Raw genomic sequence first — 18083 nt, forward strand, 5'->3', positions numbered from 1 at the left:
TTTTTGCCTTTATAGCTTAGGCTGTAGAATTTCATTTCAGAATTGTTACATAGGTTTAAAACTAATGGCCTTTTTCTCTTCTACAATTTTTTAAAAAAAATCTCATTTCAGAATAAATAAGAGAATACAAGTAAACAAACCAGCCATAATTTCATGAAACAAGTTATAAGAACTTATATACAGGCTTGATTTTTTTCATGCATACATATGAGTGAATGTACACACACATTTTTATATTAGGCTCATCTATAGAAATATACCTTTTCTGAATATCTTTTAAGGAATTCAGGGCTTAAATATTTCTTCGTTAGTATAAAGTGGCCATTAAAGTGATGGAAATTGTCTAGTTTTTATTTGCTTTGTATAGGTATAAGGTTTTCAGTACAGCTTTAAGGATATCATACTTTAAACTCTATAAATTATGCACTGAATTTGGAATTTATTAGATTATTCAAGCAACTGTATTATAGTGTTGTCTTGTGGGCTTCTTAACAAATTGGTACATATGGTAAGTTAGAAATCCATTTATTTGGTTCTCTTCATTTGAGTGACAATTTATATTTTCTTTAGATAGTTTTTCAGAATATTTTACTTCAGAATCATATTTCCCCAAAAAAGAGAAGAATGGATTTTTTTCAGAAAATAACAGAAAGGATGGTATATCAGCCAATTAAATGTGTACTGTGTACTTGGTTAATTTTTATTTTTTTTTTTTGAAATTTATTTTTGGCTGTAACGAGAAACCTCAATGTCTAAGCTTAGACTTCTGCGTGTACTATGTGCTTTCAACAAATAAACACAGATTCATTCTTTTCATTCGTGATTGTGCCATAAACTTGTTAGTCTCTAGAACTTTCAGAAGCCAGAGTATTATTTAGTCATCCTCTGAATGCTGATTATACAGTTAGCATTCAAGTCCCTAGAGAGAGAGATTTGTGATAATGCATGGCAGTGGAACAGGCCATTACATGTTGCTTCATCAGTATAAAATTGTAGCTAAGTCTTGCTCTTTCAGCATAATGTCCTATTGGAGAATTTTGTTTGCTTAACTGACCAAGGACAAGCATATCTTGTTGAATACTTTCAGTACACATTTAACAATGAGGTTTCATCAGTAAATTATTAGTTCCTGTCAGCTGTTACATTTATCTTTCTTTTTTCAAAAATTTTGTATGGATTGGGAAAGTAGTTACTGGGAAAATTTTTCAGAATCTGAGTCAGGGCTTGAGAGGAGATCTTCAGTTTATTCGTTTCTAGACTTTGAAAATACAGTGTGTTTAAGACATGATCTTGCTCTAAACTCTTGGGCTTTGAGTTTCTTTGGAAAGACTGAAAAATAACAACTAAACATAATTTAGTATGAGGTGAACTATAAGTGAACACAGAATGCTGTAGATTGATACTGTCCAGTATAGCAGCCGGTTGCCCTGTGTGGTTATTGAGCACTTGAATGCGTGGCTGATAGACTGAAGAACTGAACTTATTTTAGTTTCAATTGTTTTAAGTTAAATTTAAAAACTGATATAGAATAATTTGAGTATGTGAATTTGTTTTTTCAGTTGTAAATTTTATGAAATCTAAATACAGATCAAGTACTTCTTGAAATTTTAGTATTTGAATTGAAATACACTATAAAGTATACACTGGATTTTAAAGACTTGTAATTTTTATATTGATTATATAGTAAAATGCCAATATTTTAGATGTATTGGGTTAAGCGAATATATGAATTCAATTCACCTTCTTTTTTATACCTTTTTAAAGTGGCTACTAGAAACTTCTTTTTTAAGTAGGCCCCATGCCTAGCATGGAGCCCAGTGTCGGGCTTGAACCCTGAGATCAAGACCTGAGCTGAGATCAGGAGTCAGATGCTTAACAGACGGAGCCACCCTGGTGTCCCCACTAGAAAATTTTACATGTCATACCTGGCTCACATTATATTTGTGTTGGTGCTGCCCTAGATAGATGGGAATTCTACATTGAGGAATAGAGGAGCATCTCAAAGAGAAGGTGACTTTCAAAGAGAAGGTGAACTAGCTGTTTATGGTTGTTCAGGCTGAGGATATAAGGAATTTGAGGAGTGTGCAAAGGATCCACTCTAGTAGGTCTTTGAAAATACATGTCCATCATTTAAGGGAGAGAGTTGGATGTTGGAGGGCTCAAATTCATGGCTTAATAAAACAGGACTAAGGAATTAATTTCAGTATATGAATTCCATGATAGCATCTTAGTTTATATGAAAGTCGTTTTCATCCGGGGATGTGTTGAGTGTTTACCATGTGCAGGTGCTATACTAGGCACTATAGATGAAGAGATAAACGAGGCAAACATTTCTACCTTAAAGATAGTTAAGTTCTAGAAGAAAAGCCAGATAAGTAAATCTGAGATTACAGTACAGTGTAATAAGTACCACAGTAAGCTGCAGCATCGTGAGGCTATAGGAAGAGGTGCATTGTAAGGGCACAACAGAAAATTACTGGAGGATGTGGGTGTGGGCTTAATCTTTAAGGGAAAGTTTGTCTTTTGTTCTTTCTTTGGCAAGTCTTTGTACCTATGATAAACTTCCTAATTGTGCACACCCTCGTGACTATGTATAGATAGGTCCCTTTTACCTGGGTCTTTTCACTGTGGTGTCTGTCAGCTCTTACCTGTACACCCTCTAGGTACAGACTGTCTTTACCTACCAGTAAATTTAGTTTACAGCATGGCATGATTGCACTATTGTCAGTTGGCATCTGATTTTGCAGGTTGGTAGCACAGAAATGACTTGATCAGTATGTTTGTTTATGGCTTCCTAGAAATAAGCATTTATTACCTCACAGCTTTCCTACTTGGGGCCTGCCTTCTTGTCTGTCAGAGGCAGAAATGGTGGCAGATCTCTGATGGTGTAAAGGGGTTGTTCAGTTGTTGGTCAAGGTGATCAAAGAGGAGGGGAAGAGGACAGAAGCAAGATGAAAGGTAAGGGGCTAAAAAAGTTTTAATATATTAATATAAGGTATCAAACCCAATAGGAATTGAGCAACCGCAAGTGCAATAAATAGAAAAACAACAGAAAAGGGTTTTTTTGTGTGTGTGGTTGTTCTTTTTTTGCCGTGAAAATAATATTTATTAAAGCTTTTCACAGTGCTGACTTTCCTTAGCCACCAGTTATGTTTCATTTTGGGAAGGCCGCTTTTTATTTCTTTGTGTTATGTCAGCTAAAAACAGGTTTAAATGTACTTGAAGTGCCCTTCACCACTTCCATTGGACTTCCTTGGCTTCCTCCTGCTTCTGTTTACAGTCCAGTTAAAGCTCTGCGTGAGCCTTTCCTCCATGTCACATCTCACTGTCTTCTTGTTTATTGCCACTTTTTTGTGCCCTAGAGCATCCTGTACATGGAGCTCTCTGCAGCAGAAGTCATGCCATTGGAATCATTTTATTATCTCTCTCTTTCGGGTTGCTGGCCCTTAAGGACAGGAACAGTCTTACATCTCCCACACAGCTCGAAATTAGTTCTCCTATGTTAGCTAAGTAAAATCAGAGAAAATGTCCTTGTGCTCTGCAGACCCTGAAATCTCAGTGCAGTCATGCTTTAAGACGCAAACATTAGAATTTATATTGTAAAATTATCAAACAAGGTGTTTGTTTTTTAATGTGTTTTTGTCTCTAAAATTTGGTCTTAAGCAAAAAGATTTCTTTTGAAAAGTTAATATTTTCCAGTTAAAATTGATACATGATTTTCAGTTGTGAAACTAAAACAGATTTTAGTGTTGTTAACTGAATATTGGCTTGTTGGTTATTATTTTGTCCTCTATTCTGTTAACTGGCCCAGTATTATAATTAGCAATTATGGTAAGGCAGAGTTTAAGCAGGTAAATTACCAAAGGCACATAAATGTCTTCTTTCCACATGAATTAAAATAGAGTTAAAAAATAATTTAAATTTTGTTTTGGAGTCTGATATTTGGTAATTGCTTTGTTTGTTTACCCATAAACTAAATCAAAGATACGATTATAGGCTGCAGGGACTTAAAGTGATTATTCAGTAACATAAACATAAATATATTTATGTAAATATAATTCATCATTGTTACTGTTTTTTTAGTGGTTATTATAAAGGTAGGTACCTGAGTATTAATACTGAGTAGCATATGCTATTTAAGAAACAATAGTTAATATTGTTAATATGTATTAGTTAATATGTATTCTGCCATTCTCTGAAGTTTATTTTAGAAGCAGTTCTTGAACTAATGTTAAAAAAGGGGACAAATCTCAGTATTTTTGGTATTAAAGTAGGGCTTCAGGGAGAGTCTAAGTTTAGAGTTCTTTTCTTTTTTTTTTTTAATATTTTTTATTATGTTAGTCACCATACAGTATGTCATTAGTTTTTAATGTAGTGTTCTAAGATTCATTGTTTACGTGTAACACCCAGTGCTCCATGCAATACGTGCCCTCCTTAATTCCCATCACCAGGCCAACCCAACCCATCTCCCCATCCCCCTCCCCTCTAAAACCCTCAGTTTGTTTCTTGGAATCCAGTCTTCCTCCTCTGATCCCCCCCCACCTTGATTTTTCCCTTCCTTCTCCTGATAGCCTCCAAAAATGAAAAAATAAATAAATAAAGTTACCTTCTTATATATATGGTTCCCCAATTTTTTCTTTCTGTGGATAGTGGGAGGACTATTTTAGTCTCTGTATAGATAAAGTGGAACAGGCCAGGGCTTTTTTTAAATATAAAATTGGGTCATATGGAGAGGTACTAGTCCCAATTCAGTTGTTAATTAATGACAGATATGGCCCATAAAATTAACTTTGTTTCTGTGCTCTCCTTTTAAATTTTTTTTTTTTTTGGTCTGAAAAAACACTTATTCTTGTCTACAGTTCATGAACAAGGTGCTTTGTTTAGTTTAAGTGCACAATACTTAAGTCTTAAAAATTATCCAAAATTAATTTTTATGTGATTCATATGTTGCAAGTGGCTGTTATTAATTTAATTCTTTTGGTTATCTGCAGAGAAACAACTGGTTGTATGAACAGAATTGTCTTTAAGTACTTTGATTTTTATAATAGAAGTTTATTGGACCAGAGGGAGTAGTTTACCCTGAATGCATTCAAGATGTAATTTTATCAGTGTGTTCCAAATAATAGTGTACATAAGGATCCCATAGAATACTTAAAAATACAGATTCTTGACTATCATTCTTCACCATTTTCCACCCCCAGTGACTCTGGGATATGACTCAAGAATTTTAAGTTTAAAGAAAAACATTCCTGAGTCTGATATAGATGATCCACTGACCACCTGTTAAGAAAGACTAGTCATAACAACACTACGTGTTAATACTCTTATTGTCACTTTTATGAGTCTCCTGGACTGAGCAAGTGCCCTGGATTCTTATCTTCATCAAACTCTAAAGGTAGTAATTCTCACTGTAAAATTGGAAAAAATAAAATTGGGAAATAAAGCATATAGAAAAAAAAATTATATATAATCCCATTATCCAAAGAAGACTGATAAATGTTTTAGTTGGTTTTTTCTCCATACTTCTAAATTCTTTTTTTTTTTTTTTTATTTGAGAGAGAGACAGTGAGAGAGAGCATGAGCAAGGAGAAGGTCAGAGAGTGAAGCAGACTCCCCATGGAGCTGGGAGCCTGATGTGGGACTCGATCCCGGGACTCCGGGATCATGACCTGAGCCGAAGGCAGTCGTCCAACCAACTGAGCCACCCAGGCGTCCCTGTACTTCTAAATTCTTAGTTGGAGTTTATTTGGAAGTTAGAAGTAGTTTTATATTCTGTTATTCCCATTAAGCTCATAATTTTTTATAATGTTATTAAAAATCATCATCATCATTTTTTTTTAAAGATTTTATTTATTTATTTGACAGGCAGAGATCACAAGTAGGCAGCGAGGGAGGCAGAGAGAGAGAGGGGGAAGCAGGCTCCCCGCTGAGCAGAGAGCCCTATGCGAGGCTTGATCCCAGCACCCCGAGATCATGACCTGAGCCGAAGGCAGAGGCTTTAACCCACTGAGCCACCTTTTTATTGCCACTCAAAAAATATATATAAATTGCCTCATACATCATATTTCTGGATGTTTAGATGGTTTCTTTTTTTACTTAATTAAAAAAAATTAACATATCATGTATTATTGGTTTCAGAGGTATAGGTCTGTGATTCATCAGCTTTAATATAATACCCAATGCTCATTACATCACATGCCCTTCTTGATGTCTGTCCCTAGTTACCCCGCCCCTTCATCCCTCTCCCTTCCAGCAACCCTCAGTTTGTTTCCTATGATTAAGAATTTCTTATGGTTTGTGTCCCTAGCAGGTTTCGTCTTGTTTTTTTTTTTTTCTCTTCCCCGATGATCCTCTGTTTTGTTCCTCAAATTCCACATATCAGTGAGATCATATGTAACTGTCTTTCTCTGATTGACTTAATCCTCTAGTTCCATCTACATCATTGCAAATGGCAAGGTTTCATTTTTAATGGCTGCATAATATTCGTGTGTGTGTATTACATCTTCATTCATTCATGTGTTGGTGGACATCATGACTCTCTCCATAGTTTGGCTATCGTGGACATTACTGCTTATAAACATTGGGGTGCTCATGCCCCTTCAAATCACTACATTTGCATCTTTGGGGTAAATATCCAGTAGTGCAATTGCTGGGTTGTTGGGTAGCTCTATTTTCAACTTTTTGAGGAACCTCCATACTGTTTTCCAAAGTGGCTGCACCAGCTTGCATTCCGCCAACAGTGTAGAAGGGTTCCCCTTTCTCTGCATCCTTGCCAACACCTGTTGTTTCCTGACGTGTTAATTTTAGCCATTCTGTCTGGTGTGAGGCAGTATCTCATTGTGGTTTTGACTTGTATTTCCGTGATGCGGTTGATGCTGAGCACGTTTTCATGTGTCTGTTGGTCATGGGCTCTTGGTTTTTTTGGGAGATTTTTGATGACTGCTTCAATTTCCTTACTGGTTATGGGTTTGTTCAGGTTTTCTGTATCTTCCTGGTTCAATTCTGGTAGTTTATATGTCTCTAGGAATGCATATATTTCTTCCAGATTATCTAATTTGCTGTCATATAGCTGCTTATAATATATTCTTATAATTGTTTGTATTTGTTTGGTGTTGGTTGTAATCTTTCCTCTTTCATTCATGATTTTATTAAATTTGGCTCCTTTCTCTCTTCTTTTTGATAATCTGGTCAGGGGTTTACTAATTTCTTTCGAAGAATCAGCTCCTAGTTTCGTTGATCTGTTCTACTGTTCTTTTGGTTTCTATTTCATTAATTTCTGCTCTGATCTTTATTTCTCTTCCCCTGCTAGGTTTAGGCTTTATTTGCTTAGACAGATAGACAGACTTTCTTAATATTTCTACTTCTTTCCTGAATTACTTAATGCCGTGCTGGATTTGATGCTAATGTTTTACTTCATATATTTTCATTTATATTTATAAGTGAGGTTGGTTATAATTCTCTTTCATTTAATTCTTCTCCAGTTTTGTTTTAGAATTATGCTAGCCTCATAAACTGTGTTGAAGCATTTCAGTTTTTTAAATTAGAAAAACTGTTGGAACTGTTTAAATAATAGGAATTGGTTGTTTCTTAAAGATTTAATTTTCCATAAACAGCTTTTAGAAAATGGCGTTTCTTGGTGTCTTTATTTCTCCCAGTCTAGTAAAGCATTAGGAACAAAGTAAGAACTTCTTTTAACACTTGTTGAATAAATATTCTCTAGATAAGGTTCTGGGAAATGATTTGCTATATAGAATTGTTTGTTATATTAAAAGACTTCATTGTAGTAAGAGAAACATTGTTACCTTGGCTAATTCACCAGGATATGGAATTAGTATGGAAGAGAAATACTACATGGAAATCTGTCTTCCTAGATAGATTTTCTTCATAGAAAGGTGCTCTTTGGTGGTAGTCTAATTTCAAAGCTAACATTTCAAGGAAAACAGTCTCATTTGTATCATTGAATACAGTAGTTGGGTAATTACCATGTGTAAAAAGACTGAATGTAATCGTTTTACATACGTATTCATGTGTGGAGTTATTTTTAATGTGTTCACTTTAAAATCTTATTCTGTGACTTATATTCGTTATAATTATTTTACAGACAAAATAATATTTTAGAAGTTAAAGTACTTTAATTTTATTAAGACTGATTCAGTGTATCCATCCGCATTTCCTTTTTTAAATTCTGTATTTTTAAGCATTCATAAAGCTCTTGGGTACATTATAGAAGTAATTAAATTTCTGAGTATAACCCTAGGATTTATATAGTAAAGCAGCCCAGGGTCAGCTATTTCCCCAGAGGACGTTTGGCAACATCTGGATACTTTTTAATAGACACAGTGGAAATGCCACTAACATCTAGTGGGTAGAGATGCTAGTAAACATTATAAAACACACAAGATAGCCCCCTGCAGTAAAGAATTATCTGACCCAAAATGTTATGGGTGCGCAGGTTGAGAATGCAAAGTGTATGAAGAATATTCTGCTCTTGACTGACATCTAGTGAGACATATAAAAATAATAAGTAAAAATGTAGATTGAGATTAAGCATTTAAATCAGTTACTGCTGATTCTTATTTTTCCACTGTTAGGAAATTCACAAATAAGGAACCTAGGAGGAGATTATATGATTTATTGGTATTGAGAAATTCTAGCTGAGAAAGAATGGAATGTAGTAAATTCTTAGCTGAAATGTTTTATCTCCTTTATCTTTCACTTTTACATTCCTGATTTAATATTTGACAGTTTTCTATCAAAATCTTTCTTTTGATAGTTTTCTGAATAAATGTTGAATTACGCATGTGTAAGACTTTTCGTATTTTAAAAAAATTGCCTAAAATCATAGACTTTCAGAGACAAAGAAGACCTATGTGGTTTAATCTGATTCCCTCATTTATAGAGATGTAAAAATTCAATTTCAGGAAGGATGAGATGATCTAATCCAATGTTCTACAACTTGTTAGTGCCAGATCTTGAACTGGAACTCACAGTTCCTGACTTCTAGTGGACTATTCTTTCAGGGTGAGGGAAAGTTACTAAGTATATTTTGGATTGTGTTTGAAGCTTTTATGTTTTCTTCAACCAAATCATGAATTTTAATACTGTGAAATTGTTTTTTCTTTAGAGAGAATATATATATATATACACACCTGTATATGTGTTTTAAAATAAGCTTATATGTATTTTCTGGGTCTCATGTTTCATTTAATTTTTATTTGTAAATGTTATTCCAGTTTAAGCGTGAATATTTCACATTTTTCACAGGCAACAACACCTCCAAATCAAGGACGTCCGGATTCTCCTGTCTATGCTAATCTACAAGAACTGAAAATATCCCAGTCTGCTCTCCCTCCGCTTCCTGGGAGCCCAGCAATTCAGATTAATGGAGAATGGGAAACTCATAAAGATAGTTCAGGGCGTTGTTATTATTATAACAGAGGAACCCAGGAAAGAACCTGGAAACCACCTCGTTGGACTCGGGATACAAGCATAAGCAAGGGAGAGTTCCAGAGTCCAGGAGACCAAGAGGTAGGAATAATTAAGGAATCAACCAGTGGCTTACCAAACTTTCTCTCTTTTCATTATTCAAGGCCAAGGAAATGAGAGGTTTGTTTCTTGGTATTGCAATGATAGAATACTTGAAATCTCTAAGCTATTAAATGTTCTTTCCCACTTTCATTATATTAATGCTAATTCTAATATCTAACTAATAGACAGTAGCTAACCTTATAATGTATTTACTAGTTCCTGAATTAAGTAATTTAAAATTGCTTAGTACCAGTGGCTTTCCTCACATTATAGAAGATACTAATATAGTTACTGTTATTGCCAAATCATGGACTTTTTTAGAAAAAGGAAAGAAAATATATGATGTGACTTAGCCACATAAATAAAAACAAAGTTATGAACTAATTAAAATAGACACTTTCTGTATTGGTTTGCTGTGACTACTGAGATGCTTTTCAGTGTTTCAGAGGTGCAAGATCACTTTTTATTTATATGTAAGGAAAATAAGTATAATGTAATTCCTTTGCTATAAATGGGCCATCTTGTAAAGTATGACTGTTCAGTCTAAAATCATTATTTTCTGTATCTAGTGTTCATACTACTACTCCCACCCTGCCCTGCCCCAACCTTTGTTTCACCTTCACTTCTTAGAGGGTGGTGCAGTGAACTTGGCCAGCTATATTTTGAGAGACAGTCATGTCAGAGATCTGGAGAGATTCCTTGGGACCATTTAGACATGCAGGAGAGGCTTGGGTAGAACTGACAGAATGGAATTAAATCCTGCTGTTTGGTAGAGGGAGGCCCCTATGCCTGCATAGGACACACTGCTCTTACAGAAAGCATGTGGAGTAAAAACAACTCGTTAGGTAGGAGCTGGAAAAATCAGGTGGCGCATCCTGTATTTAGCAGAATCGAAAAGCTTTTTGTAGTTAATGACTCCTCTTGTCCTATTTTTCAGTTGGTTATTTATAGCTTTGGTTTGGTGATAACTTGTACTTTTTAGTGTTCAAGATTGAGATCAAGAGTAGTGAGAGAAATTTGTTCTTGTGTTACTATAATAAGAAAAATGTTGAGAAAGTTATTTGAATTGTAGATTTAGAAAGATATCAAATTACATTGTCCTGTATGTGAATAATAAAGTAAAATCTAATAATTTGGAAGAATTAGGGAGAGCTCAATTATAGAATAAGGAGATTTAAAGTACACACAGCAACTTTAAGCATGCTTTTTAGCTTTCCATATTAATAAATAGATGAGAGTGATTTGTATATCAGTATCTCTGCTTACTTGGCCTCTGCACAAACTGTTTAAAAATAGTTAATTACAAAGTGGCTAGAGCACATTTTCTAATAATTTCTTGAGAAAGGTTGCATATAGGAGGTGATACTGAGACTTTGTATGTGAAAAATGTTTATATTCTGCACTTACATTTAATTGGTAGCTTGTTGAGTATAGAGTTCTAGGTTGGAAATACTTTTTTCTCACAGTTGGAGGGCATTTTGAACTTCAGTGTATGGCGATACAGATCAGCTGCTTGCCAGGAGTCTCCAGTATCAAGACCAATAGGTCTTTCTTTTAGACTACTCAGTCTTCACTCTTCACAGAAGTCTTAAAATCTGCCAAGAAAGTCAGGGCTGCAGCGTCTTGGTAGTCAGTATTAGTTTTGCTTATAGTCCCTCAGTCTCCTCGTTTCTGTTTGGTACCTTGTGTCCCAGTTGTGCCTCTTGTCTTCCAAATCAGAATCTTACTGTTTTTCTCTTGTAAGAGGTAATGAATTCCTGTACTTCAACTAGGAAAAGGGAAGGGTGCACACCTAGCAAGCAGGCCAGAAGGAAAGGGATTCTGGCAATTTTAGTCTTCATTGCAGTACCCCTGCCTTCACCCCTAGTTCCAGGAGGACCTAATACTGTTACTTCCTGAGCCATTTGAAGATTCTGCTCTGTAAAGCGGTTGGATTTCACTTCCCTCTCCAACTCCACAGCCTCCCTTCACCATTTTAGAATCTGCTTTCTTTGTAGATGAGTTAGTCTTTTGTTCATTTGCTTCTCAGCTTCCAGAGTTTTGTGATTGTTTACATCTTGTGTTCTCCCTATTCTTGGTAGTATAAGTCTTTAAAAACATATTTCAGTACTTTTAGTGGGGTTTGAGAAGGGGAATAAGTGTTAACTCTTCCATGTAATTCAGAGCTTATTATTTTAGTGGTTATCTTAGAGCAATGGATCTCAATTGGGTACAGTTTTGCCTCCTGGGGGACATTAGACAATGGGGACATTTTTTTGTTAAACTCAAGGAGGGGTACTGGCATCTCGTGGGTAGAAGCCAGAGATGCTGTTAAACATCCTGTGATACACAAGATAGCTCCCACAACAAAGACTCTTCTGGCCCTAAATGTCAGTAGTGCTGCTGTTGCAAACCCTGCCTTAGAAATGTTAACGTGCATACTCACCAGAGCCTAGTCAGCGTCCTCTCGCTCTTTAGAGCCAAGTGAGAACTGTATGTGCCATTTGCTATTGTTGTCTTTTATTTCAGTTTTTAGCCCGTGTATTGTTGTACATGGTGATTCTTAAATTCATCCTCCTGTTTGGCACTTTTTTCCCCCTCACACTCCTTTATGCAAATCAGATTATTTTGGATAACTTTTATCTTGGATAACTACTGTCTTAAGCACATACATTTAAAATTTTTTTAGTGAGGATTTGTTAGTGATAGAATCTTAGTTTAAAGTTTAGTGATGATGTTAGTGATAGAATCTTAGTTTCTGTCTAGAAATTTATTTTTCCTCATTTTTGAAGAATATCTTTACTTGATACACAGTTCTTTTTTAAAGGATTTTTAAAAACTTATTTATCTGACAGAGCACAAACAGGGAGAGGGAGAAACAGATTTCCCGATGAGCAAGGAGCCCAACCCAGGACCCTGGGATCATGACCTGAGCTGAAGGGAGTCAGTCAACCAGCTAAGCCACCTAGGCACCCCTTGATATACAGTTATAACTTGACTGCTTACTTGTTTTTTTCTTCCTGGTTCACTGAAGATTTTATTCTCCTGTTTTCAGGCTTCCGTTGTTGATGTTGGAAATTCAGCTGTCAGTTTGATTTTTCATTCCTTGAAGAACAGCTTGTCCTTTCTGGCTGGCAGCTTTTAAGATCTCGTATCTGTAATTTTTCTATAATATGATTAGGTGAAGGTATCTTATTTCCTGCCCAGGGTTTTGTTGGGGTTCTTTTTTTTTTTTTTTTTTTTTTTAAGATTTTATTTATTTGAGAGAGAGAGAGAGAGAGAGAGCACAAGCAGGGGGAGGGGAAAAAGGACAGGGAGAAGGAGGCTCCCCACTGAGCAAGGAGCCCAACCAAGGACCACCCTCCCACCCCCATCATGATATGAGCTGAAGGCAGACTCTTAAGCGGTTGAGCCACCAGGTGCCCCTTTTGTTGGGATTCTTGAACTTGAGGGGTCCTATCTTTGATTAGTTCTAGAAAATTCCTACTTGTCTATATATAGCCTCTGTCCCACTTTCTGTTTCCTCTCATTCTGGAGCTTTGATTAGATGAATATTTAATCTGCTTGCATTGGTCATGTCTTTTGATTTCCCTTTACTTGTGAATTTTATCTCTGTTTCTCTTTGTGCTTCATTCTCAATGATTTTTGATGTAGTTCTTGTTCATTATTTTTCATCTTTATTATTAAACTAGTCCTTAAATTTTATTTATTTAATTTTTTTAAAGATTCTATCTATTTATTTGGCACACACACAGAGAAATCACAAGTAGGGAGAAAAGGCAGGCAGAGAGAGAGGGAGAAGCAGGCTCTCCGCTGAGCAGAGAGCCCGATGCTGGACTCCATCCCAGAACCCTGAGATCATGACCTGAGCCGAAGGCAGAGGCTTAACCCACTGAACCACCCAGGCGCCCCAGTCCTTAAATTTTAAAAACATCTTAGTTTTTATTTATTTGGGAGAGCGTCTCATCTTATTACTTTGAAAAGTTTTAAACCTAAAAAACAGTATAGTGAACATCCACATACTAGGTAGCGCTTCATGTAGATTTATCTGTTTGAACATTTTGCCACATTTTGCTTCTTTTCTTCCTCCTTCTACCTCCTAGTAATTTCTTTTCTAAACCATTTGGATTAAGACAACATAATATTTTGTTGTCTAAGTATAAGGATGTTTTCCAGCAAAACTGTTGTCAGTTTTTGGTGAAAAATTATTGTGCCCAAGAAGTTTAATATTGATATGTTATTTAATACACAGTTAATATTCAGTGTTTCTCACTTGTCAAGTGATGTTCCTTATAGTTTTTTTTCCTGCACTGAAAGATCCAGTGAAGGATAATGTATTTCATATCTTTCTTTAGTGTTATTTTGTATTTAATTTAATTTATTTTTAAAGATTTTATTTATTCGCAAGAGAGCTCATGAGTGGGGTAGAGGGTGAGCTGTTTTGGGCAGAGGGAGAGAAGCAGACTTCGTGCTGAGTAGGAAGCCCGATGTGGGACTCAGTCCCAGGAGCTGAGCCACTTGGGTGCACATGCATACATATATATATTATATATATATATATATTAATTCTAGTATATAAGGTCTTTAAGAGTTGAATTATTCTGCTTTTCTGATGACTCTTAATCAAGGTGTTTTGTTTCACATTGTGTCCACATATGTTTTATTTATTTATTTTTAAAGATTTTATTTATTTGTCAGAGAGGGGGAGAGAGAAAGAGCACACAAGCAGGGGGAGCAGCAGGCAGAGGGAAGAGCATATTTCCTGCTGACAGGGAGCCCAATGTGGAACTTGATCCCAAGACTGTGGGAACATGACCTGAGCTGAAGGCATACACTTAACTGACTGAGCTGCCCAGGTGTCCCCTCTATGTGTGTTTTAATATGTGACTATATATAGTGCTTAGAAATTTTTATATATAGGAAGTATTTAATGCTGGGGTTGAAAGCTTGTTCTGTTAGAGAGGACTTGCTTTTGTTTCTGCCAGGAAGGTAGTATCCTGTAAACATTTGAAACTGAATTTTCAGCTTTAGTTTTTTAGGCCATCCAAGTAGTAGTAATTTAGATTGCGTGAAGCCTGGTTTGCGGTTGGGGATTCTCCCATTTCCCCCCACTTATCTGGGAAGATTCCTGTTATTTCCATTGTGTGGAATAAAAGGACAAGACTTATTTCTGCCTCACTGGTAATCTGAGGGTGTACTACTTTGGGGTGTCAGGTCTTTATCAGGGGGAAATCCGGTTATACTCTGTACTTTTGGTAGTCTCAACTCCTGTTCCCCACTACTTGATGCCTTGAAAACTAACTTCTAGTGTGAGGTTTGACATATGCCTTCAAAGAGAAAGCTGGTCATTACATTCTACTTAGGTTTTTTTTTTTTTTTTTTTTTAAAGATTTTATTTATTTATTTGACAGAGAGAGATCACAGTAGGAGAGAGGAAGGGAAGAGATCACAGAGAGAGGAAGGGAAGCAGGCCCCCTGCTGAGCAGAGAGCCCGATGTGGGGCTCGATCCCAGGACCCTGAGATCATGACCTGAGCTGAAGGCAGCGGCTTAACCACCTGAGCCACCCAGGCGCCCCAACATTCTACTTAGTTTTTGACCTCTGAGTATTTCTTAGCCTTTTGCTTCTTGATGAGTCGTAAAAAAAATTATGTGATATTTTATTGTTTTAATCCATGTGGTCATTTCAGTACCTACGTGTCATTGTCCTGTAAATGGAATGCCTCTGTAGCACACTCTATAAGGCTATATTTGCTGCAAAATATATACCCCAACATTACTGAGCCAAGTACCCTGCTGAATGGAGTTATGAGTATAGCACAGAAAGCATTTAGAGAATGCTTACCAAAAATAATCAATTTTATTTAATTACCACTAATTTCTAGTAGTAAATATCAAGATTTTAGAGGTACCTCTGCCTTTAAAAAAAAAAAAAAGATTTATTTATTTATTTGTCAGAGAGAGAGAGCGCGCATGCACGCACGAGCGAGCATAGGCAGGCAGAGGTAGAGGAAGAAGCAAGCATCCAAAAGAATGAGGAGCCTGATGTGGGATCCTAGGACGGTGGGGTCATGACCCAAGTTAAAGGCAGATGCCCAAATGACTGAGCCATCCAAGCATCCCAGTACCCCTGGTTCAATAAAATAATAAAACATATTGAGATACATGTTTCTCTTCATGCAAAAAAGGAACATCTTGGGGTGCCTGGGTGGCTCAGTGGGTATAGCCACTGCCTTCAGCTCAGGTCATGATCTCAGGTCCTGGGATCGAGCCCCGCGTTGGGCTCTCTGCTCAGCGGGGAGCCTGCTTCCCTTTCTCTCTCTGCCTACTTGTGAAATCTCTCTCTCTCTCTGCCAAATAAATAAATGGAATTTTAAAATTAAAAGAAATAAGGAACATCTTACTGCACAAAAATTGGGAAATTATGGGAGCATTTCATTAGCTAGAAAGTCATGTCTATGAAAATATTGATTTAGTGACTTTGTTTCCTAAATTAGTTTTACTATTATTATAAGACATAATTGACATACAGCATTGTTAGTTTCAGGTGTACAATGATGATGATTCTATATTTGTGTATATTGTGAAATGATCACCACATTAAGTCTAGTAAAGAATTTTTTTGTCATGTGAGAAGTTTTAAGATCCACTCTTTTAGCAACTTTCACATATGTAATACAGTATTATTGTGTTTTCCATGCAGTACTTTATATCTATATCCCCATGACTTATTTATTTTATAACTGGAAATTTGTGCTTTTTAGCCCTTTTCCCAGTGGGTGAACCTGCCTTCTCCCTCACCTCTGGCAACTACCAGTCTGTTCTCTGTTATCTGTTAGCTTGTTCTGTTTTGTTTTGAAGATTCCACATAAGTGGGATCATATGGTATTTGTTTTTCTCTGACATATTTGACTTAGCATAATGGCCGTAATGTCCATCTGTGTCTTTGCAAATGGTAAAATTTTGTTCTTTTTTATGGCTGAATAATATTCCATTGTATAGATTTATTTTCTCTGTTTCTAGAAGATTTTATTGTACTGTACTTAAGTGGTCTCAATTTAAAAACAAGTCTTCATTTTTAAAATAGGTTTTCCATTTTTAACATTACTCTTAAAAAATGTATATAGGTCACTTTATGCAGGGTTCCTGTAAAGTTGTCTATGTCAGTTTTTGTGAACATGTTACTATTAGTATGTTTCTTTTTTCTACAACATTGAGAATTTACAGTTAAGTGTTTTAGACCAAATTATGATGATAGAAGATATAGTTTGAGTCAGATTTAATTGCAGGAAGTATTTTACCTAGAAGTGATCCTGGAGGGGTCATTTACAAGAACTCTAATCACATAAATATTCGTGAATGAATGAAGTTTAAGTGCAGTAAGCAAATTGCTACTTACTCACATTATGGTGCCTATTGTTTGAAAAAACAGAAATTAACTTTTGTCAATCTTATTTGCTTCTCTTGTATTTCTGGATTTTATCATGCTTTTAAAAGTAAAGCATACCTAAGTTATTTTCATACTGAATTTTCACCTCTCTATCGTTTGAATTTTTTCAATATTATTTTTCCTGTTTTGAAGTTTAGTTTCCAACTATCTTTAATAAACATGTGATTGAGGAAATAAATTAGCCAAATAAAAGCAATGAATGAGAACATAAAATACAGTATTACAAGACTAGTGACCCCCCCTCCAGTTCCACACATTAAAAAAATAATAATTCTATTTATTGAGCACTTTTGTTTGCCAGGCATGAGAATTTTCAAGAAATTAGGTCTGAGGAAGTACCGTCATCCTGTATTTTGCTTACACAGGGATGTATATATCCATACGTACTCCTGTCAGTTTTTAATCTGATTTCAGTTCAAAAGCAGAATTAAATAATAGAAGGTAGCATTTTATCTCTCATTCTGAAAACATAGTTTTCAATTTTATTATGGTGAATTTTTCCAGGGTTACATCATTGTGATAAAATAACTATTATAAATTTCCCCTTACCATGTAACATTGTACCGTTTAAAAGACTAACAATTTGTGAGTTAAATTTTCAGATATAGTCAAGATATCTTAGTGTGCTTATAGCTATTACAGTTTATTGTTTAGATTTGCAATGGCTGCATATGTGTGTGTGTAAATATATATATATATATTCAAAGAAGAAAAATCCTTATGTTTCTGACTATTTATAGCTTCTTTCATCAGAAGAAAACTACCACAGCATTTGTTACAGCCAGTCAGATAGTCAGTGTGGTTCTCCTCCAAGGGGTTGGTCAGAAGAGTTGGATGAACGTGGGCATACCTTATATACCAGTGACTATACTAATGAAAAGGTACATTTTTTTTTCTCACCTAGTTTTTTGGGGCAGAATCCTTACATAAAATAGTCGTGTTCTGAAGTTTTAGTAGTATTTAAAAACACATGAAAATATTCTTTAATTCTGAAATCATGCCAATTGACAACATGAAATCTCATTATATAACTACTGATTCATGGTTTTAAATTGCTTATAATTACAGTGATTTTTGTGGTGTCAAAACCATCTAAGACAACTTTTTAAGAGTAGACCTGTTGAGTG

At 35.5% G+C, this 18083-nt stretch overlaps 1 protein-coding gene across 6 annotated transcripts in view; it reads left to right on the plus strand.

Moving 5' to 3' along the window:
- ARHGAP12 (Rho GTPase activating protein 12) overlaps positions 1-18083 on the plus strand; it is a 110014-nt gene that overhangs the window by 38549 nt on the left and 53382 nt on the right. For 4 of the 6 annotated variants that reach the window (XM_082740787.1, XM_082740788.1, XM_082740789.1 and 1 more), the window contains exon 4: positions 9265-9528. In XM_082740787.1, the coding sequence (XP_082596913.1) occupies positions 9265-9528 (264 nt within the window). Of the gene's footprint in view, positions 1-9264; positions 9529-17696; positions 17838-18083 lie in introns of all 6 variants that reach the window. The other 2 variants (XM_082740785.1, XM_082740786.1) reach the window with 1 other exon arrangement.

The sequence above is a fragment of the Mustela nivalis genome (genome assembly GCF_964662115.1).
Source record: "Mustela nivalis genome assembly, chromosome: 7".
Classification (NCBI taxonomy): Eukaryota; Metazoa; Chordata; class Mammalia; order Carnivora; family Mustelidae; genus Mustela; species Mustela nivalis.